At 39.4% G+C, this 16,184-nt stretch overlaps 1 protein-coding gene across 1 annotated transcript in view; it reads left to right on the top strand.

Moving 5' to 3' along the window:
• Positions 1-14,234: 14,234 nt before the first annotated feature.
• The window catches only part of LOC130911170 (fibroblast growth factor 12-like), an 84,553-nt gene continuing 82,603 nt past the window's right edge, over positions 14,235-16,184 (top strand). Inside the window, exon 1 of the mRNA XM_057828957.1 lies at positions 14,235-14,506. Within this exon, the coding sequence (XP_057684940.1) occupies positions 14,479-14,506 (28 nt within the window). The 5' untranslated portion in view covers positions 14,235-14,478. The remainder of the gene's footprint in view (positions 14,507-16,184) is intronic.

Here is a 16,184-nt window from a genome sequence, read left to right as displayed (position 1 = left end):
GAATGACCAAAATAGCCACTTGCCCTATAAGTGATTAACTCATTGGCTGAGTGTCATGATCATTGACGACCAGTTAAAAGGATTTGGGAATCAGTTAAGCAGATAATTGGGCTCGAGTCACAAATTTGATGACTTGCAAGTCGCCTCGGACTTGAAGAAAAAAAAAAACGCAGACTCGGACTTGATTCGCTTGAGCTGAAGGGGTCCGAGACTCGATTTGACTTGTGAGGTAGTAACTCTTAACTCAACTGGACTTGACTCGTGAGACAATAACTGGAGAATCGTCAAGCTAACTGGTAAGACTCGGGACTTAATTGTGACTCAGATCATATTGACTCATGCAATTGTCTTGAGTTAAGCTACTAAATCACGGTACCACTGTATCTTAAAGATGCTTTTAATAGGGAACATTTATCTTTACACTGCCAACTAGAGGCCTGGCATGCATATTACACTTGTATTTCTGTGCGTGAAACTTGGCTGCCTCCCCTTTCACACGCGTATGCTAACTGCGGCAGGATTGGACTTTATGCAAACACTGGAGCTCAGCTTTGATTGTACGCCCGATCCAGGGATTTAGCGCCACATTTCTTACCCGTCGCCCCGTCAGCACTCAGGTTTGAAAATCTGCTGCATCGTGACAGAATGTTCCTTTTAGATAACATGCACTAATATCTCCAGTTTTGTGTTGTTGTTTTTTTGTGTCGCACTGCTGCAGCTATGACTCACGTGAATTGTTTTTGATGTATTAGCTCCAAAATGACATCTGTTGTATGTTGTGCACTGGAAATTTACCTTTGTTGTACCTCATTATTGTTTTTATATACTGTATGTTAATGTATTTTGTGCTCATTTTGTTTTTGTCGTGTTCGACTCAACCACCTTTGACACACCTAGAAAGCATGGAAAGAAAACCAATGCCTGGTGGTTAAGAAGCCCGCCATGTTTTGGGTGACCCACCAGTGTCATGTATTGTATATAATTTCCTTTTTCATTTTTTAAAAACATTTTTTCCATTCTATACATGTATGAATGCTGTTTTTAAGGTATTCTTCCCCCATGCATTTTAAAGGTAAAAATCTGACTTTGTTATTTGTTCCACGCTAGTTCAGGGTTGGGCAAACTTTTGAAGTTGGAGTGACATTTGTTTTTTTCAGACAGACATAGGTTAAAAGGTACAATTTCTTAAATACTTTTATAAATCTAATTTTCTATATTTTCTCTGTTTTTCAGTCATTTGTGACGGTAATGAATTGAAACAGAGCCAGCTTTTTCACAGCACTTTGACTGATCTTCAGAAAATAGTATTCTGTGACAACAACAACAACAAAAAGCAAACAATTGTCACATGCCAGACAGAGGACGACCACAAATGTGACATGTTTTGACAGTTTTTGTCCTTTTATTGAAGGGTTTGGGGAGCACACACACAACAGCAGGGCAGGTGAAAAAGAGGCAGCAATACATATAATGGCTAGGCAGAATTCGGAGCTCCAAAAACAATGGACGTCACGTTACCGGGGCAGGCGAACAGACAGAAGTCAGGCGGGTACAAAAGTCAGCTTTAGAGAGCTAAGCAGGCATCCCGCCAGCCAAACCGTCAGAACCACACTCGTGCAGTTCCAACGACCCGGGCTGGTGGAACCCTAACAACCCAGCCAAAAGGCCAAACTCTGCACGTCCACCTTAGTTTTAACCAGTGTTGTTAATAACAGCGTTAGAATATAACGGCGTTACTAACAGCGTTATTTTCTTCAGTAGTGAGTAATCACCGTAATTTTCGGACTATAAGCTGCTACTTTTTTCCTTCATTTTGATACCTGTGGCTTAGTCCAGTGTGGCTTATTTGTTGATTTTTTTAGGTAACACTTTATTTGACAGCAGTGTCATAAGATCATCAAAATTATGACATGACACTATCGTGGACATTACTGAATGCTTATGTCATTAAGTGTCATTTGGCAAATTATGTCACTAACTCAATTTTTGTCCATCATGGATCTTTTGCATCCATTCAAAAGTGAGATCATTTGCCGGATAACACTTAATGACATCTGTTATAAGCATTCATGAGTGGTCAGGACAGAGACATGTCATAATTATGATTGTTTAATGACATTCTTATGGCACCACTGTCAAAGTTTAGCAAACACCATAACTAGCAATTGATGAAACAATTGGAACAGTAACTGAAGAAATATTTAGCACAGAACATGATTTTTGATTGTTATTTACATCTGTAGCGCTGCAATGCATGCTAAGAGGCATGTTGGATGGCAACAGTCAACAGCAGGTGGCAGCAGAGGTTGAATGTCTTCCTCAAGGGAGCAGTGATGGCCAAATAAAGCTTCTTGAAGCAATAAAGCTTTGCAGTAATTGGTTCAAAGTTTAATGATGGTTCATTTGGTCTTATGACAGTCGGTCGTATGATGCCGCTGTCAAGTAAGGTTGTACCGGTTAATATCTTTTGGTGTAAATATCCCATGACACAGTGAGGACAGCTGCGGCTTATAGTCCAGTGCGGCTTATCTATGAACAAACGCCGTTTTCATGCCAAATTCGGTGGGCTGCAGTTTATAGTCAAGTGCGCCTTATAGTGCGAAAATTAGGGTAATTACTTTTCTCATCTTGGCAACGCCGTTACTGAGGCGGGAAAGGCGTGCGTTACTATGTCGGTTTACTGACGCGAGAAAAGTCTAAGAAAGAGTGACTCATGGAGACAAGAAAGCACAGCAGGAGTGGGGAGGAGGCAAGTGAGGGTGACGCAGTTGCAAACGCGATGCTACTATGCTAGGTGGCTCCAATAATATCTGACTGTAGCAGATAGCCTACCAACTACGCCCACGTGATGCTTCGGTAGATATCACATACATACAGAACTAGATGCAAATGACGGACACAGCTGCATTAGCAACATGTATAATAAAGAACTAGATGCGTTAGTAAACAGCCGCCATCTTAAAGCAGTAGACTTCTCAGGAAGGCTCTGTTGTAGAGAACCTTCCTAGCGAACCTAAGTCACTTTTTATCTAAAATGCTCCGAGATCGGCAAAATCTTGACTGAAATCTATCTTTAAATGCTGAAATAGTTTTAAAACTTACACATGTCAAAAGTAGACATAAGGGAAATAATGCAATAACGGGAGCAATTTTAACAACTTGAACGGTTGATTCACAACATTAAATGACTTTCACACATAGCAAAGGTTACTATCTAGTTATTGCAATATCCGTAATACCCCTGTGTCTAGTTACAGTATAAGGGCTAGGCAAAATTCGGGGTTCCAAAAACAATGGTCAAGTTACCGGGGCAGGCGAGCAGACAGAAGTCAGGCGGGTTCAGAATCAAAAGTCAGCTTCAGAGAGCTAAGCAGGCAGGTGTAGGAATTTGACTTTCTAGCCAGACTGCTGGAATACCGCCAACCAAACCGTCAGAACCACGCTCATGCAGTTCCAACGACCCGGGCCGGCGGAACCCTAACAACCCGGCCAAAAAGCCAAACTCTGCACGTCCACCATAGTTTTAACCAGCGTCGTTAATAACGGCGTTAGAATATAATGGCGTTACTAATGTTATTTTCTTCAGTAGTGAGTAATCTAATTAATTACTTTTCTCATCTTGGCAATGCCGTTACTGTTACTGAGGTGGGAAAGGCGTGCGTTACTGTGTTGGTTGACTGACGCGAGAAAAGTCTGAGAAAGACGGACTCACGGAGACGAGAGAGCATAACAGGAATGGGGAGGAGGCAAGGGAGGGTGACGCCGTTGCAAACGCGATGCTACTATGCTAGGTGGCTCCAATAATACCTGACTGTTAATACCATTATTAACAACACTGGTCAGCAGGCATCTTGTATCTGTTATGTCCTTATCTGCCCGTTGTCTTGGCACTGCAAATTCCACTCACTCCAAGTCCAACTACTCATAATATCTAATAGATTCTACTTGCTTTCTTAAACTATGATTTAAATGCCATTTATTTTATATTGGGTGTGTTAGACGTGCCCAATGTATTTTTGCAATCACAAAACGTGTTGGGACCCCTTAAATAACAACAAATATTTTGCCCAACCCTTGGACGAGCTTGTGAAATTGTTGGGATTTGTCATGGTTATTCCTTTGAAAATAATCAAGATAGTGTGTCTTTAAGCATCATCGAATTTGTAGTCCACTCCTTCCTCAGCTGGTCGGCTTAAATTTATATACATTTTTTTTCTGTGTGTTGTGAAAAGACCGAAAGCAAAAAAGAAGCTAAAGAAAATCTGATCACGTGGTCATGTGATTCCCATTCCTGCATCCTCAAGTGCAATTAGTGAAAAACTCAACCACGCAATGTATGATCCTCCACATCACTAATGACAAAAGTGCCACACAAAGTTCTAATTGGTGGCAATGTAATTCATGTAATGTGCCCTTTTGTTGAAAACATTGAAACTGTTTTGTTGTGTTGCTGCTCTACCATGGATTTCTTTATGCAAAATTCTACTATGGAGCAACACTCTCACTCCTAATGCTCTTCACTGTACAGTAGAGTCACTATAAAGTCTTTTAACAATGATATCTGCCGTTGTCAAGCCTCCTTTCTTACTGCTTTCTTTCCAGCAGTCAATCAGGTTCCACATTCAAATTGGTTTGTCCTGGTCAAGTTAGGGGAGAATGGAGTTGGATAGGGTTGTTCCGATCATGTTTTTTTGCTCCCGATCCGATCCCGATCATTTTAGTTTGAGTATCTGCCGATCCCGATATTTCCCGATCCGATTGCTTTTTTTTGCTCCCGATTCAATTCCAATCATTCCCGATAATTTTTCCCGATCATATACATTTTGGCAATGCATTAAGAAAAAAAAAAGAATAAAACTCGGACGAATATATACATTCAACATACAGTACATAAGTACTGTATTTGTTTATTATGACAATAAATCGTCAAGATGGCATTTACATTTTTAACATTCTTTCTGTGAGAGGGATCCATAGAAAGACTTGTGACTTTGTATATTGTGACTAAATATTGCCATCTAGTGTATTTGTTGAGCTTTCAGTAAATGATACTGTAGCCATGCTCAAATGCATGATGGGAAGTGGAACCATGACTGTGCGTAGTGCTACCAATTAATATATCTTCTCTGCGTTGGGAAATAACATAAGGTGTTAAGAAAAAGATCAATTGCTACCTTGCTTCCCCACATTGCTTCCCATGATATTTCTAATCGTAGGGAGAGGGATTGTAAGGCTTTAGCCAATTAAAAAAATGTTCCAAAGGCTGCCAAAATTCACTCTACTCGTTTTACGCTGCCTTTTAGTTCTCTATATAGGTAAAACGGCGTCATTGCAGATTGAGCGCAACAATGAGTGAGAGTGTCGTGCAGCGCATACATTAATTACGTTAAATATTTTAACGTGACATTTTTTAATAAATTAATTGCCGCTGTTTTGGGGATATTTTTGATAACCCTACCTTAAGCCTAAACTAAAGACTCTGGATGAGTGTAACATATTATGTCTGTAACGTTAAAAACAATTAGAAAACGATTTAATTAATATATATATATATATTAGGGCTGTCAAAATTATCGCGTTAACGCACGGTAATTAATTTTTTAAATTAACGTTAAAATATTTGACGCAATTAACGCACATGTCCCGCTCAGACAGTATTCTGCCTTTTGGTAAGTTTTACAGCAACGTTTTTGTGCTGTCTTACAGCGAACTCTTGTGGTCGCTTTGCGACATGGTTTATTGCTTTCTTGCCAGTTCAATATGGCTGCACGACGTCTCGGGCTGATGCCTACGTTGTAATGTTGTGCTTATATGATCCTTGGACAAGATTTGTCCGTAAGTATGGTTGTTGTAAAGAATGTACATATTATGTTAGTAAGCGAACTGTTATATTTTTTGTGTGAGACGCTTTTTGTTTATGTTTAGTGAACCTGTATAGCGTGCTAAGCTAACGTTGTTGCTAATGCAATGCTTGTGTACTTTTTTTTTTTGTAGTTTCACTACGGTCTAAAGAGGACAATGGTTTGAGGCCATTTTATTAATAAATCAGATGAAAAAAGAAGAAGTCTGATTATTAAGGCGTCGTTCACTAGCTGTCTAGCTTTGGAAAAAGTAGACGCTTCGGAGTGAGGACAGCATAGATAGATTTAAATGACAGTAGAGTGAAATGCCCACTACAGTCCTTATGTACCGTATGTTTAATGTATATATCCATCTTGTGTCTTATCTTTCCATTCCAACAATTTATTTTACAGAATATATATAATTTCCAGAAAAATATGGCATATTTTATAGATGGTTTGAATTGCGATTAATTGCGATTAATTAATTTTTAAGCTGTAATTAACTCGATTAAAAATTTTAATCGTTTGACAGCCCTAATATATATACAGGGGTGCACATAAGTGGTCCGCATGCGCGCATGCGTACTGGACGTAGACAAACGCGCTGGCCCTCAACGGCTTCCATACGCTTTTGCGTACCGATGGCTGACCACTGTATTTGCGGCGGACACGAGAAAATAACTTCTCAAAATGTCGAAGAGGCAGGCCACACTGAGTAATTACTTCCGTATTCCCCCACCCCCGTCTAAAGACAGACAGACGAGAGAGACGTCACCGGAGCTACCGAAAAAAAGGACTTTTGCTGAAAAGTGGCTACAGGAGGTAACTATAGGTGACTACAAGCTATTACCGTATTAGGCCACTGCCATTGATGGCGATAGATGTCCAATCCATTCTGACTGTGAGGTTCTGTCAGCGATGGAAAGGGTTAAATGCTGCTATTGGTGACGTCGCAGTTTAGCTCTCCTGCACCGGAATTTAATTTTTTAAAATGAATCTACTGAAGGATCTTATAACTTGAATTTAAAAGATATTAATTTTTACTACACTTATCCCATAGATAATAGTTTTGAATATTTATTAAGTTTCGTAATTCTTTGCTGTTTTTTATTCACGAACAAAGGTTAGTTAAGAAACCTCCTATATTTGCAATTTTTCTAACAAATAGATTAGACACTAAAATCAATAAGACCAATTAGCAATTAAAAAAAAAAAAAGACGTAAACTGATGAGAATATATGATGTATTTTTTCCCTAAACCCTCTGGTTAAAAATTCTATATCATTTTCACATGTTAAACTGTGGATATTATGCTTTTGATTACTGTCTATTATTTTTGGAATGATGATGTAACCAGTATCGAATACATCTGTCAATTTTTCTCACTTGTTTTTGAAGCAGATGTTTGTAAACAGGTAAGTATGAATTTAAAAAAATAATTCAGTAGCAACATGTTAAAATTAGGGCTGTCAAATGATTAAAATTTTTAATCGAGCTAATCACAGCTTAAAAATGAATTAATCGCAATTCAAACCAGTAAAATATGCCATATTTTTCTGTAAATTATTGTTGGAATGGAAAGATAAGACACAAGACCGATATATACATTCAACATACTGTATATAAGTACTGTATTTGTTTATTATAAAAATAAATCAAAAAGATAGCATTAACATTACATTCTGTTAAAGCGATCCATGCATAGAAAGACTTGTAGTTCTTAAAAGATAAATGTTAGTACAATTTATAGAAATTTTATACTAAAACCCCTCTTAATGTTTTTGTTTTATTAAAATTTGTAAAATTTTCAATCAAAAAATAAACGAGTAGCTCGCCATTGTTGATGTCAATAATTACACAATGCTCATGGTGCTGAAACCCATAAAATCAGTCACACCCAAGCGCCAGCAGAGGGCGACAAAACACCAAAAGACACAAGTAACAAGTGGACATGACACTGTGCTGTCATTTTAATCTGTTTGAGCGGGGTGTGTGCGTTAAATGCATCAAATATTTTAACATGATTAATTTAAAAAATTAATTACCGCCCGTTAACATGATAATTTTGACAGCCCTAGTTAAAATGTATGTTATTTTCATTTTTATGCATACGCGGAGATTAAGGGGGGCCCGGTGGGACATAGCCCCCCTCTCCCCAGGTGGCCAAAAATGTCATTGCATATATTTGACTTTCCAATATATTAATTAAGACTGCTGGTAAAATGTTGTCTATTAAAGTTGTAAAGCAACAAAACAACAAAAATGAATGAAATTAACAAAAAAGTATATATATATATATATATATATATATATTTCAAACAGATCATGTGCCTAGCACCTTACAGACGGTCATTTGCTTTGCTTAGCCCAAAAAAATTATAGAATAGAATTCCCCTAAAAAGTGATGGGAAACAAAAAAACGCTTATTTTCAATATATTTTAAATATTCCTGGCTGGAATATTCAGTCAAAAAGGATGCTGTCTCCTGATTTGCCTGCCGCCGTTTTCAAACTCACCACGGTGAGAATTCGTTTCACAAGAGTGTGAGAGACTGGAAAAACATTAAATCGGATATCTCAGCGGAACGCAAAAATCGGCATCTACTTAACCACAGAAAAACGCACGCACACCCACACCCACATAGCCTGGATGCCTGTATTTACGAACATTGGCTACGCTACTGACCGAGCATATATCTTGTAAGTTAATTTTGCTCTCGCAGTCAGCGTGATGTCACAATGACATCATCTCGCATAGCTACGTGTCGCTATTTTGAGATGGGGCACGCACAGGTAAACATACGTAGACAAAAGTTGTCTGAAATTCATATATTTCAGCTGTGTTTTGCATCTTTTTTTTTTTTAAAAACGTCTTAAACATGACTTATTATTATCACGAGTCACTGCCGACAGACGAGAGGAGGCGATACGACTTAAAATTAGCGTGTATTGGCCTGCAAATCTGCCCATACAAAGTCGCAGCTGATAGCTGGATAAACAATCCAAAGGAATAGCCTGCAGTGGAGTTCGGAAACATCTACAACTACCTCATAAAGTCACCCAGTAAGTTGACCTTTATCAATTACATGGAGTATGTACTGTGTGGAACTAAGAAAACTGGTAGTATATAAGCAGTGATTATTTCTGCCGTCACCGGTAATTCGCCTCCAAGCGTTATTTAGCCGTGAACACGTCACGGCAAAATAATGAATTCCCGCCAGGCCAATAATATACCGATTGACCGATTAGAGCAGTTCACGGCAAAAGAAAAATAACGCTTTGCGAGTTCTCGGTTATGGTAATAATAACCACTGCCTAGTCTATTGAATCATAGCAGCTAATTGGGGCAAGAAAAAAAAAATTGATTAAAGTTTACTCACCATTAATAAAGTGTCGTCTGCAAACGTAAATGTGCCTGGATTTAGGTTTCCACTGGCGAGAATGGTCCACGGAACAGTCTTCTTTTACTGTTCCTCAATTGATTGCTTTCCGCCATTAGCTTGTTCTTTTCTTCTCAAGAGGAAGAATGAAGAACTTTAAATGCAGCTCCAAACTCTTCCTTGTGTTACAATCTGCAACACGGCAACTTTTAGTCATTCCGACGGAAAAAAAAGACCGCAAATAATACAAATGTTCAACGGGTTTGTACTACAATGCACGGCAGAGCAACTGCTTGTGACTCATGTTTTGCCCCCATTTCAATATGGCAACGCTTTGTTGTGGCTGGTGACGTCATTAATGCCCGGATGTCCGACTTCGAAAATTGCTCCCACACAGGGGTGAAAGTGGCTAGAATTTCTTCGGAGCTAGAAATTGTATTTATTTATTTATTTATTACTTTTTTTTATTTGGGGGGGGGGGGGGGGGGGTCAAACCTCTTAAACTACTGAAATTCAAAGAAACTTGTTTTAGCACAGTTATTTCTATAACACATACAAAAACTGATTTTCATTTAAAATTGTATTTTTTTCAATGATTTGCTAAATAAAAGTTAACAAAAGCAGCAATAACCCCAACCTCCATCTCCTAATTTTTATTTTCCCTCATTTCCTCACATACTAAATGCCAAATGCAGGGCCGGCCCAGCTTTTACGCAGATTATGCAGCTGCTTAGGACCCCTGACCAATAGGGGGCCCACAATCTGGCAATTGTTTAATTTATATCCTATTTTGTTTACTACAGTTTGCTTTATTTGACTTTTGTGAGTTTTGATACTTGATTACAAGCTTAAAAAAATAAAAGTTCTTCTTTAACTTCTTTCTTTCCTCTTTTAGAAAAAGGTTTGGCGCTATCTACTGTAAGTACTGACAATCATTTGGGGTGAGAAGTTTGAAGTATGCAGTGCAACAAAATCTGATCAATATACAAAATATGGACGGATGGGTTGGATTGCATGTATGGTTTTCACAGTACACTGTGACGAAATGGTGGGCCAAAAATGTGGGCCCCTTTGCATTATTTTGCTTAGGGCCCCCAAATGACCTGGGCCGGCCCTGCCAAATGTCAATTTTAACTACTTAAGAACACAGGATATATATAGACATTGAAGTTAATGTAAACATTTACTTTTTTTGTTTTTTTATAATAAAGATATTAGTAACATACATTCAGGAAAATAATTACAAATGACTGCAGAGTGAAATGGAATATATTTTGAAGATTGCACAAACATTGACTTTTTTGAATCATAAGGAAATGAATAAGTAGCCTAACATAAATGAACAAATATAAGTCCAAAGTGCACATTGACAGCTAAGATGTTCTGAACCTCCCCATCAGAGTAAATCAACTAAATATGATAAATAAGCCTCCTCAACTCTTTCGTTGCTCTTAAAGATTTGATCCATTTTATGTTGCATTGCCCTTTTTTTGTCGCATCAATTCAACAAGCTTTTTTTTTTTTTTTTTGCTGTTCCAGAAAACATGCACATTTGAACCAATCAGAGCTAACCATCTCTGCTGATCACATGTCAGTATGTCAGCCAATTGAACGGATAATTGAGTTTAGGCGTTTTGCCTTGCATTTGCACATTGACGTGACTCATCATCGTCAGACTCAGATACCAGCAACAGATGGGGAAACCTCCATGCCGTCCGTGGAATAAAATAAATAATAAATATCGGTGGAAACGGATTATCCTACACAAGCACTTTATTATGCTTGTTTTTAACACTTGTGTATGTAAATCTGATGTTGATTGTTTTCTTCTTGGAGATGAAATGCATGTGTGGCAGCTTAGCATTTTTTTGTTGTTGTTGACATTTGCCGTCATATTTTTGGAATCAAAGCACCGTGAACCGGAACAGCATTCCGGCCCTGAATCTTATACCTGAACTGCGTTCCGGCCCTGGATCTTATACCGGAACTGCGTTCCTGACCGTTCTGGTCTACTTTCACCCCTGCTCCCACATCACACTGCGATTCGGGGTCATCAGCATGTTTTGCCTCCCCTCCACAAAAGTCAAACTCCGCCTATGTTTTCATAGTCTATTAGGCTCGAGCGTATGACGTGGCACTCGCGAGGTTTCTGCCGCTATCGCCATTTTGGAAGCGGGAAACATAAACAGTGAGGCATTTCAACACAGGGCGCTCTTTAAAAATGGTTGGAAATTATTGTGCGGTAAAGAATTGCAACAACCGATCGAATAGAAAGGAGAATGTACAGCTCGACGGAACACCATTGAGTTTCTTCCGGATCCCTACATGGAGAAAAGGCGAGGGAAAGGTCATATCTGAACTTACCAAACTTCGAAGAATGGCATGGGTGGCCTCGATCAGAAGGAAGGGCATAACGTTTGATTCTCCAGTTACACACAGAGTTTGCTCTATGCAGTTCCACTCCGGTAAGTTAATTTCGTTTGTTTACGCAAATTTCGGTAACTTTACGCCCTAAGTCGGCCTGTTGTTAGCTATAGCTACAGCTAAACAACTAGCATGCATACATGTGCATTGTCTTCATAAGACATAATTCCTGTCGTTGCTAAATGAAAAAGCTGTAATATTTTGACGTGAGAGAGTGGCAAAGAATTTGTACACAGGCTACATTTTCTGCAAACAAAATGTGTACATCCGTGGTCACAGACTAATGTAAACACACATTGCCTACCTTTGCTAGAAAGATGGTGTTGCCGTTTGCTATGGTCATAATGTGCAGATCCTGCACACATCCGCAGCAAAACTGTTCGTAGCTTTGTAGCGATTTGTAGTTTCAGAATTGCTGATGAGTGTAGTAACTTACACCAAACACTAAATACAGCATGATGTCTATTTCGCGTAGTGGTGGAAGCTTGTCGACATCTTTATTCCATTTGTGTTGGGCTTGCTCGTAAGGGTCAACATTGTTCACATCCTTAAAATTGCTCACATATCTGTCCTTCGCCATTGTAACAAGTTTGTCTCTGTAACGAACTGGCAAGTTTTCCTTACTTTTTTCCATCTTTGGCACTCGTAGTTGAATTGTATTTGCCGTTAAAGTGCCTGTGACACGAAAAAGCATGTTTATTTCATAATACATGCGGTATTTTATGCCCCTGAATGATATGGACCGCTTGGATGTGTGTGGAAGCGATCGCTATTTTCATTTAGTTTTTTGAATCCCGCGCCATGAAAATGAGTGACTTCCGGCTTCGGTCTTGCATTGAGGAGGAGGGCGCTGTGACGTGTACGGTAGAAGACGTCCTCTTCACGCTACTGTGTACTTTTGTGTATGAGGACGAAGGATTCAGCTGATTTTGCGGATTAATACGTTTATTTTTCGCATCATGCCAGCCAAACGGCTGCAGAAAAATCATTCTGTATGAGGGAGAGGCGTATGCACCTTTTTGGAGTTTCAAAAGGTTCCCTTTCACCGTGGATATTTACTGTGGGACCATTGGACTTACGAGGAAGTGAGTAAACATCTTGTTTTGTATTATGTCAAATACGAATACAGCGATTACAAAGTAAACACTACAAACTTCCTTAAAATGAAGGACTACATACGTTTGATCATTGATAGGCATGTAAAAAGCTCTCCTAATGCTCATTAGCAGCAGCACGCTAGCTGTACAACAACTCCAGCCACCCTCCTCCGGGGAACGAACTGTAAATGGCTCTCCGCCGGGTGGTTTGGCGATCCGCAAAGACAATCGACAACCGGGTCGTCATGTCAAATAATCCAGGATAGTTATGTGTGATTTTCCGCTTCGAAGACTTTGAAACATCACTCGGTTCTGGTTAGCACGTCGGCTAGCTGTCACGCCTTCTGGTTTGTTTACATTCTCCGAAGCCGGGGAAGGGAAATGACATATGTCAAATTTAGGTGTCATAAAATATTGTTCGGGAGGTGCGACAGTAAAGGTGAAGTCAACAATTTTGACCATTATGGAGTCATTTTGCCATGTCGTCCTGAATGAATGCATTTTTATGATTTCATATTCCATTCAGCACAAGACTGTTATTTGTCATGACCATGCCATTTATTTAGCAATTGGGGAAAATACCTGGATAAAAAGAATATCCTGTAAAAATATTGAAGTAAAGAGACAGAAACAATGACATTTTGACGCTTCCTTTCTTCGCGTTTTCCTCGTTGTGAATAGTTCCCCCTCGACGGGCTGACTGGTCCTACTCAAGCCATTTATATAGCTATTGGGGAAAAATACTTGGATAAAAAGAATATCCTGTAAAAATATTGGAGTAGAGAGACTGAAACAATGACATTTTGCGGCTCTTTCGTCGCGTTTTCCTCGTTCTGAATAATTCCCCCTCAATGGGCTAAATAGTGAAAGCGATGAGCCCAGTCTACCGCTGACGTCATCCACCTGTTGGGGACGCTAAAGCCCTATAATGGAAGGCGTGGCTAACGGGCAGATTAAAAAACTAATTTCTCGTCATCTGTGCTTTGCTAAATTGTTGTATATAGTCGAATCGTCTCAAAATATGATTCTAATTCACATAATAATGCAATTTAAGACTTTTTTTTCTCGTGTCATATGCTCTTTAATTAAGTTTAAATGTCCCGTGATGCAGACGTGCTTCCGAAATGGCTGCGTTGTCGCAAATCTCGCATGGTCCCGTGCTGCTGTGACGTAAACGCTCGAGCCTAATTGTAAATTATGTTCTTTATTAACTCATTGGCTGCCATTGACGGCGATAGACGTCCAATCCAATTTGACTGGGAGGGTTGACAGCGATCGCAGTTGAAATGGATTTGATGTCGGACACTGTCAAATGCAGGTTATGAGTCAAAAGCTGAAAGACTGAAAGAGACTGAAAAAGAAACGGGAGAGAGAAATTGGAAGAGGGAGAGTTGGAGGAGAGAGACTTTGATTGGATGACAGAAAGAGGAGAGAGATTGGTAGAGTAGCAAACGTTCGAGAGACATTGGAAGACAGAGGGAGAGAGAGCTAACGAGAGGCGCAGGTGAACGCAAGAGCCTCGGCGGGAAAACAAGCTCTTTCTTCGGCTGATTTTCCCGCTCTTTCACCTCCATTTTGACTAGCTATCTTCCCTTCGGGTTGGTAGACATTGTCGGCCGGGTACATCGACGCACCCTCCCGGCAACGCGTGTCGACTCGCCCTTCTGAGCCAGAGAAAAAGGCGACGACGAGAGGATAAACGCCGGACTGAGCTGCCGAACCGAGCTGAGTCGACATGGAAGGCAAAGAGAAGGCACCGGCAGGTAGGAGGGAGAAATGGCCGCAAGTTTGCGTTGCGGGATGTCGGGCAGGGAAGTTGGGGAACGGAGGGTGGGGACCACCACGACGGGAGGGAGGAGGGAGTGATGCATGTTGGGTAGAAGTGGACTGTATTGCGGTATCCTCAATGCAGCTCCCCGGATCCTAGGTGTGGTTATTATGGGATGGGGTGCAGTCGGTCTGTGTGTGCTGGGTTTTTAGCAGTCAAAAATAAATAAATAAAACCTGATGCAGCTAAGGAACGATAGACAGGTGGGCTAAGGGAAGACAGACAGGCAGAGAGACAAATGGGCTAGAGGACACAGAGATTCGTGAGTATGAGAACGCAGACAAGAAGTAAAGCAACTACTGTAGCTATATAGCAGTGAGACAGGCAGATTCTAATTGAGACAGGGTTGTAAATAAAGGCAGTGAGACAGGTAAAGGTAGCAGAAATAGGAACTTCGGAGAAGTTTGACAGACAGGTAGACAACAGGCGGCACTAATGAAGATTTACATTGCAGATGAAAGAAAGGTGATAGTAACAATGGCAGGAACAAGGACATATTCTAGTAGGAAGCAAGAAGACAGACATTCTCACTGAGACAGTATGTTGGACAGTAAAACTGGGCGGTAGAAAATGTATAGGCTACAAGTAGATTAGTTACTGAACATTCTTGAGTTATGTCTCAATGTGACAAAGTTTGAATCAGTCAGATTCAGGATCACCTTTTAGTATTAAATGACAGTAATCACAACATATCTTACAAATGTAAAAAAAAAAAAAAAAAAAAAAAGAAAAGAAAGCGAGGGATCATTCGAACAACTGTGCCCGTCATCTTAACTGTATGCTTGTTAGTCTCCCCAAGAATGTGGCGGAAAAGCATGGATTCTGCAGATAACAATTCTGATTCTGCGGAGAGGAATTGTTGAGTCTGCAGCCTTAAAGTTTGCAATTAAAAACAACAACCTAAAATGACCACTTACAAAGCAAATGTATGCAATAATGATGTAACAATTCTCTTATGAGATTATGAGCAGCACCTACATACACTGCAAAACTTTGTAGTTATAAATAACAAAAATCAATATTGTCCTTGTCATTCTTGATCAGATTTATTTGCAGTACTTATAAAGTGCAAAAAATGTAGTCAAAGTATTAGTTTGAGGCAGAAGTGGTATTGAAGGAAAAAATTAATAAAGTGCTAAAAAAAAGGATATCCTTTTGACCTGGATATTGTAAATGTAAGCCTGTAAGCATGTGTCAGAAGAAATGACATATATACAGTGGTATGAAAAAGTATATCGTATATAATATAGGTTTTCATATTTTATTGAGGCTAGTATGCAAACAGTGGCAGAAGGGGGAAAGATAAGTAAGTGAACAATCACATTTTGTATTTAATTCCATTAAAGTACACGAAACAAACAGTCAAATTAATGTATACTACAGAGGTTGTCCGAATTAAACGTACAGTGTATACTAACAGTGGTATGAAAAAGTATCTGAACCTTATGGAATTTCTCACATTTCTGCCTAAAATCACCATCAAATGTGATCTGATCTTTGTCAAAATCACACAGATGAAAAAAAACAATGTCTGCTTTAACTAAAACCACTCAAACATTTATACGTAAGTTTTCATATTTTAATGAGGATCGTATGCAACCAATGACAGAATG

Source organism: Corythoichthys intestinalis, unplaced genomic scaffold (assembly GCF_030265065.1).
Source record: "Corythoichthys intestinalis isolate RoL2023-P3 unplaced genomic scaffold, ASM3026506v1 HiC_scaffold_23, whole genome shotgun sequence".
NCBI lineage: Eukaryota > Metazoa > Chordata > Actinopteri > Syngnathiformes > Syngnathidae > Corythoichthys > Corythoichthys intestinalis.
Note: the sequence above shows the minus strand (reverse complement) of the source record. Positions and strands in the feature narration are given on the sequence as shown.